At 33.1% G+C, this 14430-nt stretch overlaps 1 protein-coding gene across 1 annotated transcript in view; it reads right to left on the minus strand.

Moving 5' to 3' along the window:
• The window catches only part of fam189a1 (family with sequence similarity 189 member A1), a 177864-nt gene that overhangs the window by 45348 nt on the left and 118086 nt on the right, over positions 1–14430 (minus strand). Inside the window, exons 3-4 of the mRNA XM_073837105.1 lie at positions 11074–11184; positions 5354–5485 (exon numbers count right to left, since the gene is read on the minus strand). Coding sequence (XP_073693206.1) covers positions 5354–5485; positions 11074–11184 — 243 coding nt within the window. The remainder of the gene's footprint in view (positions 1–5353; positions 5486–11073; positions 11185–14430) is intronic.

Below are 14430 nucleotides of genomic sequence, written 5' to 3' on the forward strand. Positions count from 1 at the left end.
ACAACACAGCCTGTGTTGTTTCTTAACACACCTTTGTGTCTAGTTAAGGACAACACATTTTGTGTTAGTTTTAACCATAGACTGTAAAAAATATGGACGTAGTATCCGTGACGTCACCCGTAGGATTCTGAAGCGCTAATTTGAAGCTCATAGTGGGCGGGATTCGGCCGTCGCCATCTTGGAATCGCGTCATCGCGCGTCACTCCCGGATAATCAAAAATGGGCAAAAAGGCGGGATGTGGGTGGAGCTGGTTGCTGAAACCACGCCCGCCTAGAGCGACAGTGGTGACAGCAGCGGCAATCCCCCTGTCACTCAAGTGGCTACGCCCTTAATTATGCTGAACTTTAAGGCTTAATATAACTTAAACTTTAACTTAAACTGATGAGTTATAAAAAAATTCACCCCCCTCACAGTTGACATGAAGGGCAAAACTAGCTTTATAGACCAAAACCATTTTTTGAACCAGGCTGTAAACATACTTTTTTCTGCTGTAAAGTTGGGCATTTTAACATGGAGTGTCAATGGGATTGACTCCCTTTTGCAGCCAGCCTCAAGCGGCCAGTCGATGAATTGCAGTTTCAGTCACTTCCGTGTTGGTTTCAGGAGGGAGACCGGAAGGTTGCCCCTTGGTTTTAACTCAACTAGTGTGTTATTCCAGCTAACACAGAAAATGTGTTGATTTTTTCTACACACTATTGTGTTATAAATACACAATTTGTGTCAATTATGTGTTATTTTTTACCAAATTTTTGTATGCAATAAAGACACTGCAAACTAATGTATAGTTTAAACACAATTTATTAAACCTGCTACTAACAATTACATAAAAACTCAAAAAGGTTAAAAAAAGAGAGGTAAACAATCAATTCAGTAATTTCAACATATAATTGTTCCTTGAGTGAAAAGTTGTTAATGGTTTATAAAGTTTGTACTTTTAAAAAAAGGGGTATTTGACAACCTCTTAAGCATTAATCGTTTTATTTACATATTTTTATCAGCATACAAGTGATGGTGAGGGTCGTGAGATGAAGTCTCTCGTTTGTCTCTGTCATGTCAGTAACTGCCACAAGCACTTCAGGAGTGTCTTCCAGTCAAAGCTGCAAGAGTAAAATAAAGATACTTTTGTTAATTATAGGCTACACATAGCGAATATTGTAAAATAGCGATAGCTAAAAAGGCCAGAAAAGCTTTAGCATTAGAGATTATGTTAGCGTCTTAGGGCAATTTGCACAATACATGTCACAAAGAAGCTGTTCATTTTCAAAGAGAAAGACGCGACGAACGAATGCATTTTCTCATTAGCACTACAACGTGTCAATGATGAATTAAAAGCGATTCTGTTCACAATTAATCCAACAAAAGAAACTATAAAGCTTGTTAAAATAAGCTCCCACCGTCGTGATGTGCCGCAGACGCAGGCGCAGCTCGCATCGGCATTCGTGAGGCAATTTTACCACGTATATGTGCCAAATGCCCCTCGACCGTCTCCAAACGATCACAAAAGACATTTTAAAAACGTATAATGGCAAATACAAACATTTCTTACCTTCACACATCGAAGTTATGTCCTGACGATGAAAACTTGCAGCACGAGGAAATTAGCTTGTCTCAGTAGAATAACGGCTCATGAAGTGAGGCAAGCAGCAATGTGATTGGCTGATATTTAACACATATTGTGTTGGACACACTGTGTTGGATATTTTCTTTTTTCTTTTTCGTTTTTAACACACATTTAACACAAAGTAACACAAAATGTGCTAAAATAGACATAACACAAACAATGTGTAAAAAATTAACACATCCTTTTTGAGAGTGTAAGCAAGTGTTTACAAACAAGTGTTTTTCTTGATTACATAAAAGTGGCAATTGCTTTGTACGAGCAAATTTGTGGAAGCCTCACATTACCACAACCCGTTTCAAAAGCTGCCAAATGCGCCGAGATCATGGCTAGCATGAGTGAATTGCTTAGACACTGGAAAGGGAACCAGCGGCGAACGCTAATTGAAGATGCATAACTAATGATGACTGACTCTCATCTGCATATTAGAGAGAGAGACCCACAGTGCAACACGAAGAGACGTGTCCAATAAGGCAGACGTTTTTGGGAATAGCGTGTAATTCTTGCTCTGCTAAATGGTTCAAATGCTCTCTAAAACTCAAACGAAAAAGTGTTTGAAAATGGAGAAATCCCTGGAGGAACCCAGCAAATGTGCAAGGGAGCAGAGCCAAAAATACTTCTCCAGGCTGTAAGTGTTATATTTTACAAATGTATTCCTCAAAAATATAATTAGAAAATTCTTGGTGCTCAAAAACAACATTTAAAGCTGAAGAACGGAAGAAAAGTATAAACCAAAACCATTTAAATGTCTCCGCATTTACTATAAGAATATAAACTGTAGGATATCAATGTGATCCATGTTAATTCACTGAATGAACATTACAATATTCATAACACTCAAACTTACTCATCATGTAGCAAGCACTTTTCATCCAAGGTGACTTACAGTGCCATTCCTGCAGGGACAATACCCTTGAACTGATTTGGGGTTAAGTGCTTGCCTAAGGTATAATGGTGCCAGAGAAGAGTGAGGTCTCAAGATCTCTTGTAGTTCTACATCATCCCTACCTGGGTCAGAACCTGCAGATTTTTACTCTAAACAGATTACCAGCACTCCATACTCAAATCTCTGTTATTAATCCATTCAATTTCTACTTTTTCTTATTCAGACTGTGTATAATCCTTAATTATATGCAGTGTACACTACCGTTCAAACACTTGGGGTTAATCAGAAAATACTTTTTTTGATGCAAACTGATCAACTGTGGCAGTAAAGACGTATAATTTTACAACAAATTCTGTTCTTTGGAACTTTCTATTCATAAAGTAATCCTGAAAAATAATATAGCATGGTTTCAACAAAAACATGTGACCCTGGACCACAAAAGTAGTCTTAAGTAGCATGGGTATATTTGTAGCAATAGCCAAAAATACATTGTATGGGTCAAAATTATAGATTTTTTTAAATGCCAAAAATCATTAGAATATTAAGTAAAGATCATATTCCATGAAGATATTTTGTCAATTTCCTACCATATATATGTATCAAAACTTTAATTAGTAATATGCATTGCTAAGAACTTAATTTGGACAACTTTAAATGTGATTTTCTCAATATTTCGATTTTTTTGCACCCTCTGATTCCAGATTTTCAAGTAGTTGTATCTCGACCAAATATTGTCCTATCCTCACAAATCATACATTAATGGAAAGCATATTTGTTAGCTTTCATATGATATAAATCAATTTCCAAAATTGGACATTTATGACTGGTTTCGTGGTCCAGTGTCACATATTAATCAGCTCAACTGTTTTCAACATTAATGTTAATAAGAAATGTTCCTTGACCACCAAATTAGCATATGGGTCATTCCACAAAATCGGTGCCATTTCCACTTGGAAAAATTGAAAAAATAAAATACGTTTAATCAACATTTTTAAATATCAATGAAATAAAGTATTGTGCCATTCCAGACTATGTAATTTAGTATTTTACGACTATTTTTCTACCAAATTTTTTTGGTATTTTTGTCAACACTGTTACAGACACAAGCGTTACTATATACTATCGTTTAATTAGAACTATGTGATAGTTTTAACATATATGAGCAGCATTTAAGTGCCTCATTTTACTGCTATTTTTTAATTTATGATTTAAAAAAATATTTTTATATTTGTCATCCAGATGACCAAGAACATTCTAATTTTGAAGGGAGACCAATCAATTAAGAAAAAAAAAATATTTTTACAAGACATATATTAAAAAAGGGCTTCACCCAAAATAAAATATAGTTAAAATTACAATGAAAAAATCTGGAAGGCTGTATCAAATATTATTATTATTTTTTTTTTACAATTTTTATGAAATTAATGACAGCAACAGGATTGATGTCATAGTCACTGGACTGACCAGAATAACAGGGATGACATATAATTTATGCTATTATTTAAAATAATATTTAATAATTTAAAATAATAAAATAATTTTAATTCTATGTTTGTTTGTTTTCTTAGGGATGCAAAAGGCACATTTCGTGGAATGACCCATATTGATATCTGAAGGATATGACTCTCAAGCCTGGAGTAATGGCTGCTGAAAATTCAGCTTTCCCATCACTGAAATAAATTTTGAAATATATTAAAATAGAAAACAGTTTTTAAAATTGTGATAATATTTCACAATAGTATGGTTTTCAACATATTTTGAGCAAATAAATGCAGCTCTGATGAGCATAAGAGACTTCTTTATAAAAAAAAATGACTTACCCCAACCTTTTGAACAGTAATGTACAGTGCTGTCTCTTAATTATAAAGATGTTGTCTACAAAAACTTCTCCTTTTAAGGGACATTTCTGCAGGGTACTACACTGTTTTCTAGTGACACTAACATTTGATTTATTCTTAAAGTCTTTTATTAATAATGGGAGTTTTTATTCTGGTTAATTGAATAAGATTAGAGATTTTTTAAACAATATATGCATGCTTTCAAATCTAATAAAAATGCAAAAACACTGTGTATCATCAAAACAATGAAATAATCATCATTTACATGGCTAATGTATTTAATTGTCCTCATTTAGTTGTCTAATCAAATATTCATTAACTGAGGCAAATTTGAAAAAAAGTCTCAGTACTGGAATATAAAATTGATAAAAGAGGCTAGTAATGAACGTAAAGAAAATTCAACCTGATCTCATGACGAAAACGTACAAAACGTCCTATTCTGTGCCGTTTGAGCTACTGAGCAAACTTGTTACGTCCAGAAAGTGAAACATATGGAGCTGTAATCATAACTGTGTATGAAAACGATTACAAGTGCTCACTCTTTTACCTCCTCTAGTGCTCATTTCTGTTTGAAACTGCAGTGATATGTACTTCTTGGTGCATATTTCACGCCTGTCATGAGATCAGGTAGAGAAAATCAGCTGTCTGTTTGGATGTTCTGAAATCAATTCCAAACATCATATCTCATCTCATTTACTTTGTTTAAAGATACAGATACCAGGATGTTACAAACACCAACATGTGCATACACGTGTTTGCTTTCCATGTTTTATGGGGACATTCCATAGGCGTAATGGTTTTCATACTGTACAAATTGTATTTTCTATCCCCTAACCCTAAACCTACTCCTCACAAAAAACTTTGTGCATTTTGAGATTTTCAAAAAACGTCATTCTGTATGATTTGTAAGTTTGTTTTCTCATTGGAATTTTGGATATTGCCATTTTTGCAGGGACATTTTGTCCTCATAATGTAGGGTATACCTGAACCGCACACACACACTATGATACCTTCAGACGGAGACGTATGGTGTTGCAGTCCCTCAGCGGGTTGAGTTTAAGCGTATCTCCCAGATTATTACAGGTGGATCTCAGGTGCTCGAGCTCACAGCAGACACACACACCGTCACTGTCGAATTTGATCTGCAGAAGGACAGAAACAAACTGGTTTCAGTTTCATGCAAGTCAAATCTTTATTTCTGCATAAAGTGGACAATAAATTGTGTGACTGCTCAAGGTGAAAACAAACACGTAAACAGGGCAGGGCAGGCCAGGGACAATTGTAACACTTAAATTCCTTCCATCACAAGCGCTCTACAGTGATGACACTTGTTCAGCAGATGTGAAATAGAGTTTCCTGTCTGCCTCAGAGAAGCAGGATCATATTACCCCTTGAGAACGTGCGTCCAAGAATCGATGTCACTGAATTTAAACTTGATAGTTAAACTTTATCATATATGACAGATATTAATACTGTAGCTGCAGCTAGCAGACAGCGTCATATTTATAAAATACACAAATGAAATTCAAATCGTTTTCAATGCAAAAACTGTGTTTCTACAGTCCATACACAAAAAAGTAGCTGCATACACTGCTGTTCAAAAGTTTGTCATTAAGATTTTTAAGTTTTTTTTTTTTTAAGAAGTCTGTTCTGTTCATCAAGGCTGCATTTATTTGATTAAAAAATACAGGAAAAACTGTAATATTGTAAAATATTATTGCAATTTAAAATAGTTGTTTCCTATTTTAATATACTTTTAAAAGGAATATATACCTGTTATGCAAAGCTGAATTTTTAGCATCATTACTCCAGTCTTCAGTGTCACATGATCCTTCAGAAATCATTCTAATATGCTGATTTATTATCAGTGTTGGAAAGAGTTGTGCTGCTTAATAGTTTTTTTTAACCTCAGGACACTTTGATTAATAAAACATTAAAAAGAACAGCATTTATTTAAAGTAGAAATATTTTGTAACAATATACACTACCGTTTAAAGTTTGGGGTTAGTATTTTTTCTTTCTTTCCGTGTTTGAAAGAAATTAATACCTTCATTCAGCAAGCATGTGTTAAATTGACAAAAGGTGATAGTAAAGACTTTTATTATTAGAAAATATTTATATTTTGAAAAAAAGTTGTTCTTTTTATTTATCAAAGAATATATTAAGCAGCACAACATTGTTTCCAACATATAAGACAATAAATCAGCATATTAGAATGATTTCTGAAGGATCATGTGAGACTGAAGACTGGAGTAATTCAGCTTTGCATCACGGAAATCAATTATATTTTAATGTATATTAAAATAGAAAACTGTTATTTTAAACTTTTTTTTGTATTTTTGATCAAATAAATGGGACATTGATGAGCATAAGAAACATTAAAAATCTTACTGATCCAAAACTTTTGAACAGCAGTGTATTTGTGAAAGCTTAATGAATTGAAACAAATAATAGACATTAATCAAGTCTTCCACATTCCACAGTCATACGTGTTTGTTAAGAAAGGTCTTAATAAACCCCATACATGGTGGTCCAGCATTATAAATGCTTTTTTGTGTTCGACTAAAACGAAGTCGCCATTTGACCTATATTGCAAGCAGGGGTTAATTGAATCGGGGAAACAACTTCATTAATATTTCAGTCATGGCAGGATCATGTCTCTGAGGAGGCGAGCGTTCAGTAGGCAGAGAGGAGAGATGCTTAATCCAACATGTTAATCCCTAAATCAGGTTGAGTAGGGACTGATGGAGACAGAAGTCTGTCTTTGGGTCTGGTCTGAACCTGAAGACAAAGGGAAGGATAATTACCTGACCTGATTTTGCACAACAGCACCAGGTGAGAACTGCCATTGGCTTCTCAATGTCATGTTTCCATGACAACAGGTGATTAAGACAGTGTTTTGTTTCTGTTCAATTATGGAGAATTACTGGAGGATTATGAAGGGCCTGTTTAAGGAGAGGACAATGGAATGATCACCATGTTATTAATTCTTATTAATTTTTTTAAATGACTATCTTGTGAGACAAAACTCCCCACTGTAGATTGAGTGAAACTTCAAATGCCTGATGATATTGAATAATATATATTACTCTAGTCTTAAGTGTCACTTGATCCTTCAGAAATGATTCTAATATGCTGATTTATTATTAGAATTTTTGTTGGAAACAGTTGGGCTGCCAAATATTTATTTGTAACCTTCATTCTTTTTTCAGGATTCTTTGATGAATAACAAGTTCAAAAGAACAGCATTTATTCAAAATATAAATCTTTTCTAACAATGTAAATCTATGTTTTTTTAATCACTTTTTATTAATTGAACACATCCTTGGTGAATAAAAGTATTTATTTCTTTAAAAAAAGAAAGAATAAAAATGTACTGACCACAAACTTTTAAATGCTACCAAAGATTTTTATTGTAAATAAATGCTGTTCTTTTTAACTTTTTATTTATTTAAGAATCCTGAAAAAAAGTATTACAGGTTCCAACAAAATATTAAGCATATTAATATTAAGCAACAAAATATTAAACAGCACAACTGTTTTTCAACATTGATAATAAATCAGCATATTAGAATGATTTCGGAAGGATCATGTGATACTGAAGACTGGAGTAATGATGCTAAAAAATTCAGCTTTGCATCACAGGAAAAAATTACAATTTAAAATATATTCACACAGAAAACAGTCATTTTACATAATAATATTATATATAATAATATTTCACAACATTACAGTTTTTTCTGGATTTTTGATCAAATAAATGTAGCCTTCATGAGCATAAGACATCTTTAAAATAACTTTAAAAATCTTACTGATCTTGAGTGTACATAGAAACAGTGTACATATAAAAAATAACTGGATAAAATCGGACAGTTTCATTCATTTCACATAGCAAAAAAAATCACAATTTGAGCTTCTTTTCATTACTAGGAGAAAAAGTGATCATTTATATTTGATTATATAAATCTATGATTTCATATGTGAGTTCTTCACAGTAGACAAAATGATTGAAATCACCTGAATATTTCATCTGTATGACACATTCAGTCTATTGAGCTCACGCCACATAATGACGTGTGTTCAATCCTTTGTAAGATGAATCATTAAAGCATTTTCAGGTTCCGTTCAAGGAGCCATCAACACTTTCACTGTGCATTCATCTCAAAAACATCTGATCATTATTTATAAGGCCAGTTTTTTTTTTAATCATCAAAGTGTGTTCCGACTGACTGCCCACTACAAAAGACAGTTTCTTTCAGTTTCTAATTACCACTGAACTGAATGGCCATTTTTTAACTCACTGTTGAAACACTCAATTCAAAAATATAAAATAGCTTTGCCATTAAGTAGGATTTTCACATTTTAATAAATATAAACACAGGCAGCTGTCAGAAAAAAAAAATCTACCAACAAAACCTGACTGCTTTTAGTTTCAATTCTATAAATACAAAACATACCAGTCAAAAGTTTTTGAACAGTAAGATTTTTAATGTTTTCTAAAGAGGTCTCTTCTGCTCATTACACCTGCATTTATTTGATCCAAAGTACAGCAAAAACAGTACAATTTAGAAATATTTGTACTATTTAAAATAACTGTTTTCTATTTGAATATATTTTAAAATGTAATTTATTCCTGTGATTCCAAAGCTGAAATTTTAGCATCTTTATTCCAGTAACATGATCCTTCAGAAATCATTCTAATATTCTGATTTGCTACTCAAAAAACATTTGTTATTATTTTTATATTGAAAACAGCTAAGTAGAATTTTTTCAGGTTTCTAAATGGAAAGTTCAGAAGAACAGCATTTATCTGAAATCTGAAAAATTATCTGTTGTCACATTATAAACGAATTGCTCAATTTAAAGCATCCTTGCTGAATAAAAGTATCGATTTCTATAATTATACTGACTCCAAGCTTTAGAATGCTATAGTTTTTATAGTTTACTTTTTATTTCAGATAAATGCTAATCTTTAGATATTTCTATTCATTGAAGAATCCGTTTAAACACAATTTACTCAACTGTTTTAAATATTGATAACAAATCAATATTTAACAGATCTGATAAATGATTTCTGAAGGATTAGGTGACACTGAAGACTGGAGTAACGATGCTAAAAATGTAGCTTTGATAACATTTTACATTTTAAAATATATTCAAATAGAAAGCACTTTTTTTAAATGTAAAATATTTCACAATATTACTGCTTTTGCTGTATTTTGAATCAAAAAGTATGGTGAGCAGAAGAGACTTCTTTAAAAACATTAAAAATCAAACTGTTCACAAACTTTTGACTGATAGTGTATCTCGAAAAAAATTTATGTATGTTAAAAAGCTTGTGTTGAAAATGCAAGCCACACACAAAACAGTTCACCGATACTAGAATGAAGCTAAAATGAATTTAAACCCTCCATCCGTAAACTGAAAACCAGTCATGCATTTAATTGTGTTTGAAACAAACAAATAAGAATTACCTGGTGATTAATGTATGCAGAGATAAGGATACAGAATAATTAATAACCGTAAGATCCTCCACTAAAAACTCCAGCACTTTTTTTTTTTTTAGATACAGTGGCTTTAGTGCTATATTTGAACAGAAAATCTTAAGAACACACATGTAGTATGTTTATTTGCAATTTACTATAACTCATTTGATCATTTAGTTATTTATTGCTTCCACACCAGGCAGATAAATTGTCTCAGAGCTGGAGAGGGGTGTCCAGTTCTGGATAACAAAAATGGGGGAAGCCGTGCTGAGCTGTTATGCTGTGCTGGGCCAGCACTGGACCCACTGTAGAGCTGATAAATCGACCTCAATAGAAAGCACAACAAAGACTGACTGCTGTATTAATCTCTTTTATAAGCCTTCATTCAAAGAACACAATGGGCAGCACACAAACATACTGTGACATTCATTGAGGATATCCTTCAGTATCAAAAACAACAATTTAGAGGTATTATGACTTGCCATAAAAAAAGTAGGCGAAATTGGCTTTTTAGATTTTAGATCTAGATTGAGTGCTTCGATTTAGCTTTCATATTGACAACTGTACTACAGTAAGAACACAGAATAAACTTAGTCCCTGATGCATTTATAATGTATTCTCATATTTTAACAACTTCTCAAGAATTTGTTCCTCTCTAGCGAAGGCAAAGTGTTCTCGTAACAGGACATTTGGCACTAGCATGGCTAATGTACGTCTCGTGAATTGACTTCCACTGTGATGGAACCCACTCACATTCACTCGACTGCTACACTTTCAATCACAGTAGGAGAGAATCTCTCCCCAGACAATTGATGATTATGATTTTTTTTTTTTTTTGATAGAAAAGCCCTGTGAGCTTTGGTAGCTGATCAGGCAGCCGTTTTAATGAGGACAAAGGTGGTGGATGTTAATATTTATTTCTGCTCCAACAGAATATTACAGGACGTAAAAAATGGGTCCCGGCAGACTTTCTCATTCTCTCGGCCTTGGCGACTGGTTGTTGAGCTAATTTTACCGAGATCCTGACAAGGGCATTGTGTTAATGAATGATGCTCTTGGGAGCCATAATTGCTCAATGGATTGATTCTTTAGTGACAGGCTAGTTTTGAGTGGATGATAAACTGACATAGGTTTACGACTAAGCTATTTTCACTAAGCTATTTTGGACATAAGAATCTATTTAAGCTTTCCTTTAAAACAAAGAAGTGATTGCAGGCATGTGTTTGAGGACACGGTTTTCTTACCAGCTGACAGTCCTCCAGAGAGTTGACCAACTGGGCATTCTGACAGGAAAGGATGGCTCCTGCGAGGTTGAGCATCACACACACGGCAGACAACAGCATGAAGAAAGTTATCTGTGGAGAAACGAATGGAACAGACTGTCAGTTTCAGAAGTTATGGTGGTATATTAAGGCTACTAATAAACAAAAAACAGCAGGATGCAATTTTTCCATCTCATCAAACAGACTTTGCAGAGGGAGTCCACATATAGGGTTCCCACATATTTTGGCCAAAAAAAGTCTAGAAATTTTAATATTTTTTTGGAGACTTTTCAGGATTCTTTGATGAATAGTATGGAAGCCCATTTCTGCCACTGAAATAATTGTGACTTTGTATTTGTATCTTTGTATCAGAATTGTGGATTTATTTCTCAGAATTGTGACTTTATATCTCACCATTGAGAAATTTGAGGAAAAACTGGTGTGATACAAACTCGCAATTCTGACATTTTTTTCTTAGAATTTTGAGATTTAAACTTGCCGTTTAAATAAATAAATAAATAAAGCCACAATTCTGAGATATAAAGTCACAATTTTGCAGAATTGCAAAATATAAACTCACAATTCTGACTTTTTTTTTCTCTGAATTGCAAGTTTATATCTCACAATTGTGACTTTATTGCATGCAATTGCGAGTTAAGTCAGAATTGTGAGATATTGGCCCAGTTTCATAAACAGGACTTGGCCTAAACCAGAATTAGACCATAGTTCAATTAGGACATTTAAGTAATTTTTATAAACATGCCTTAGAAAAAAGCATTACTGGTGTACTGCTTCAGACAAAACAAAGGCACTGATATATTTCAAGAACTGATAATGCAAGTTTCTTTCAGTTGAAACAACTCAGACTTACATTTTAGTCTAGGACTAGGCTTAAGCCTTGTCTGTGAAACCGGAGGATAAACTCACAATTCCAACTTTTTTCTCTGAACTGCAAATTTGTATCTTGCAATTTTGACTTTTCTCAGAATTGTGAGTTTATATTGCGCAATTCTGACTTTATTACACGCAATTGCAAGTTATTAAGTCAGAATTGTGAGATATAAACTTGAAATTCGAACAACATATCAGTCCCCTCAGAATTGGACTTTATAACTTGCAATTGTGAGTTTATATCTCACAGTTCTGAGAGAAAAAGTCAGAATTGCAGGATATAAACTCGAAATTGTGAGAAAAGTCAGAATTACAAGATACAAACTTGCATTTGCGAGAAAGAAGTAAGAACGATTTTTTTTCTTGTAATTCTTACTTTATAAATTGCAACTGTTAATTTATATCATGCAATTCTGAGAAATTGTAAGTTTATATCTAGCAATTGTTACTTTATAACTGTCAATTGTACAATTATATATAATTGTACAATTGTACAATTATATAATTGCACAATTGCCAGTTTATATCTCACAATTTTGAGAAAAATAGTCAGTGAGAAAACTTGCATTTGTTAGAAAAAAGCGTTTTTATCTTGCAATTCTGATATTATAACTTGCAACTGTTAATTTATATCATGCAATTCTGGGAAAAAAGTCAGAATTGCAAGTTTATATCTAGCAATTCTTACTTTATAACTCACAATTGCCAGTTTATATCTCACAATTCTGAGAAAAAAAAGAGTTGTGAGACATAAACTCAAAATTGAGAGAAAAAAGTCAAAATTGTCAGATACAAACTTGCATTTACAAGAATGAAGTAAGAATTGTGAGTTTTTATCTTGCAATTCTGAGTTTATAACTCTATATCAATTATGAGAACAAAAGTCAGAATTGCGAGAAAAAAGTCAGAATCGTGGGATAAAAAGTTGCGATTAATTTTTAAAAAATGTTTTATTCTGTGGCGGAAACAGGCTTCCATAGAGTAGAAAGTACAAAAGAATAGCATTTATTTTAAAATCTTTTAGAATTGTCTTTTGTCTGAAATAACAGTCTTTACTGTCACTTTTGAACAGGCCCGGCTCCAGATATGAGCTGAAGGGTGGGCCGAGGGATACTACAAGTGGTAATATATAACTAGTTACATTATTTTATTAGAGAGATAAAAGCACATTTTAGTTCTAAAAGCACATTAGTGTCTCAAAATAGCAAAAATTAGTACACTATAGATGTTCTTAAAATTATCTTTTTTAGTATATTAAGTATAAAATTAGTGTGTAAAAACAGAGTAAGTATTATTTAAATGCATTATGGAAGTGTCATTGTCATTTAGCATTTTTATTAGAAATAAAAATAATTTACTGCAGTTGGAAAATGTAAGCTACAATTCTAAACTGAAAGCAAATGACAACAGGGTTACCAGGTCTATATGACATAACTAGCCCAATTGCCAGTCAAAAACAACCCAAAATAGCGCACTGACCATATACCAAATATCAAAACTTATATACGTCATTTCCATATGTAAAATACACATTTTACAGTCGTGCACATTGATCATAAAAACAGCTCAAAGGCTTCCTACCAGTAGCATCCACAAAACCTAACATCCAGCACCGTTTTATCATAGGTAGAACGCAAATTATTTAAATACAGGCATTTTATTGAAATGTAATTTCTACAGTATTTCAAAACTTTAAACCACTGGGGGAAATCAACCCATGGCAACAGTTTAAAAGTAGACCAGTTCCGTGGGGAAAAAACGCAGACTTGGCAACCCTGCATCCAACACGAGCTGCAGGAGTTAATGTCATTGCACAGATGAGTAAGAAATTTTCACATGTTAAAAAATAAATACATGTTATGTTAATCGAGTTTCAACACTGCCTCCGAAACTTTCGTCCGTCATAAAAAAACGGATCAGGTTCAATTTTCTGTGTTTTCGCATCCATAATAAGCATTTTGATAAAGGATGAAAGGAAAAAGGAAAAAGGAAAAAAATGAAAAAACGCATACGAAAATCGACTCAGTGTGCAATGACTGATCATGGGTCGAAAGTAAAGAGAGATGACTTAAAAAAAGACCATGCTGGAGGATTTGCTGCTCAATCTTGTGCTTGCTGACAAATATATTTTATAAGACGTGCTGCTCCCTTTACACAGAATGCGCGTTATCACAAAATCGAAAGTAAAAGTAAACAGCGCGAGCATTCATTTAAAAGCGATTTCTATACCCTACATCAGGGGTCCCCAAACTTTTTTCTGAGCGGGCCACATAATTTTCTTTTTTTTAATGGGGGGCCGGGTCGGTTTATAAAAGAAAATTCCATGGGCTGGACTGACTACTACTATTATTATTATTTTATTATGATTTTACCTGTATTTATCATACCTTTTAATGCTAGAATAGTTTATTTTTTTTTATGCACCAGACAGACAAATGATAATTTCTT

This window comes from Garra rufa, chromosome 3, assembly GCF_049309525.1.
Source record: "Garra rufa chromosome 3, GarRuf1.0, whole genome shotgun sequence".
Taxonomy (NCBI): Eukaryota; Metazoa; Chordata; class Actinopteri; order Cypriniformes; family Cyprinidae; genus Garra; species Garra rufa.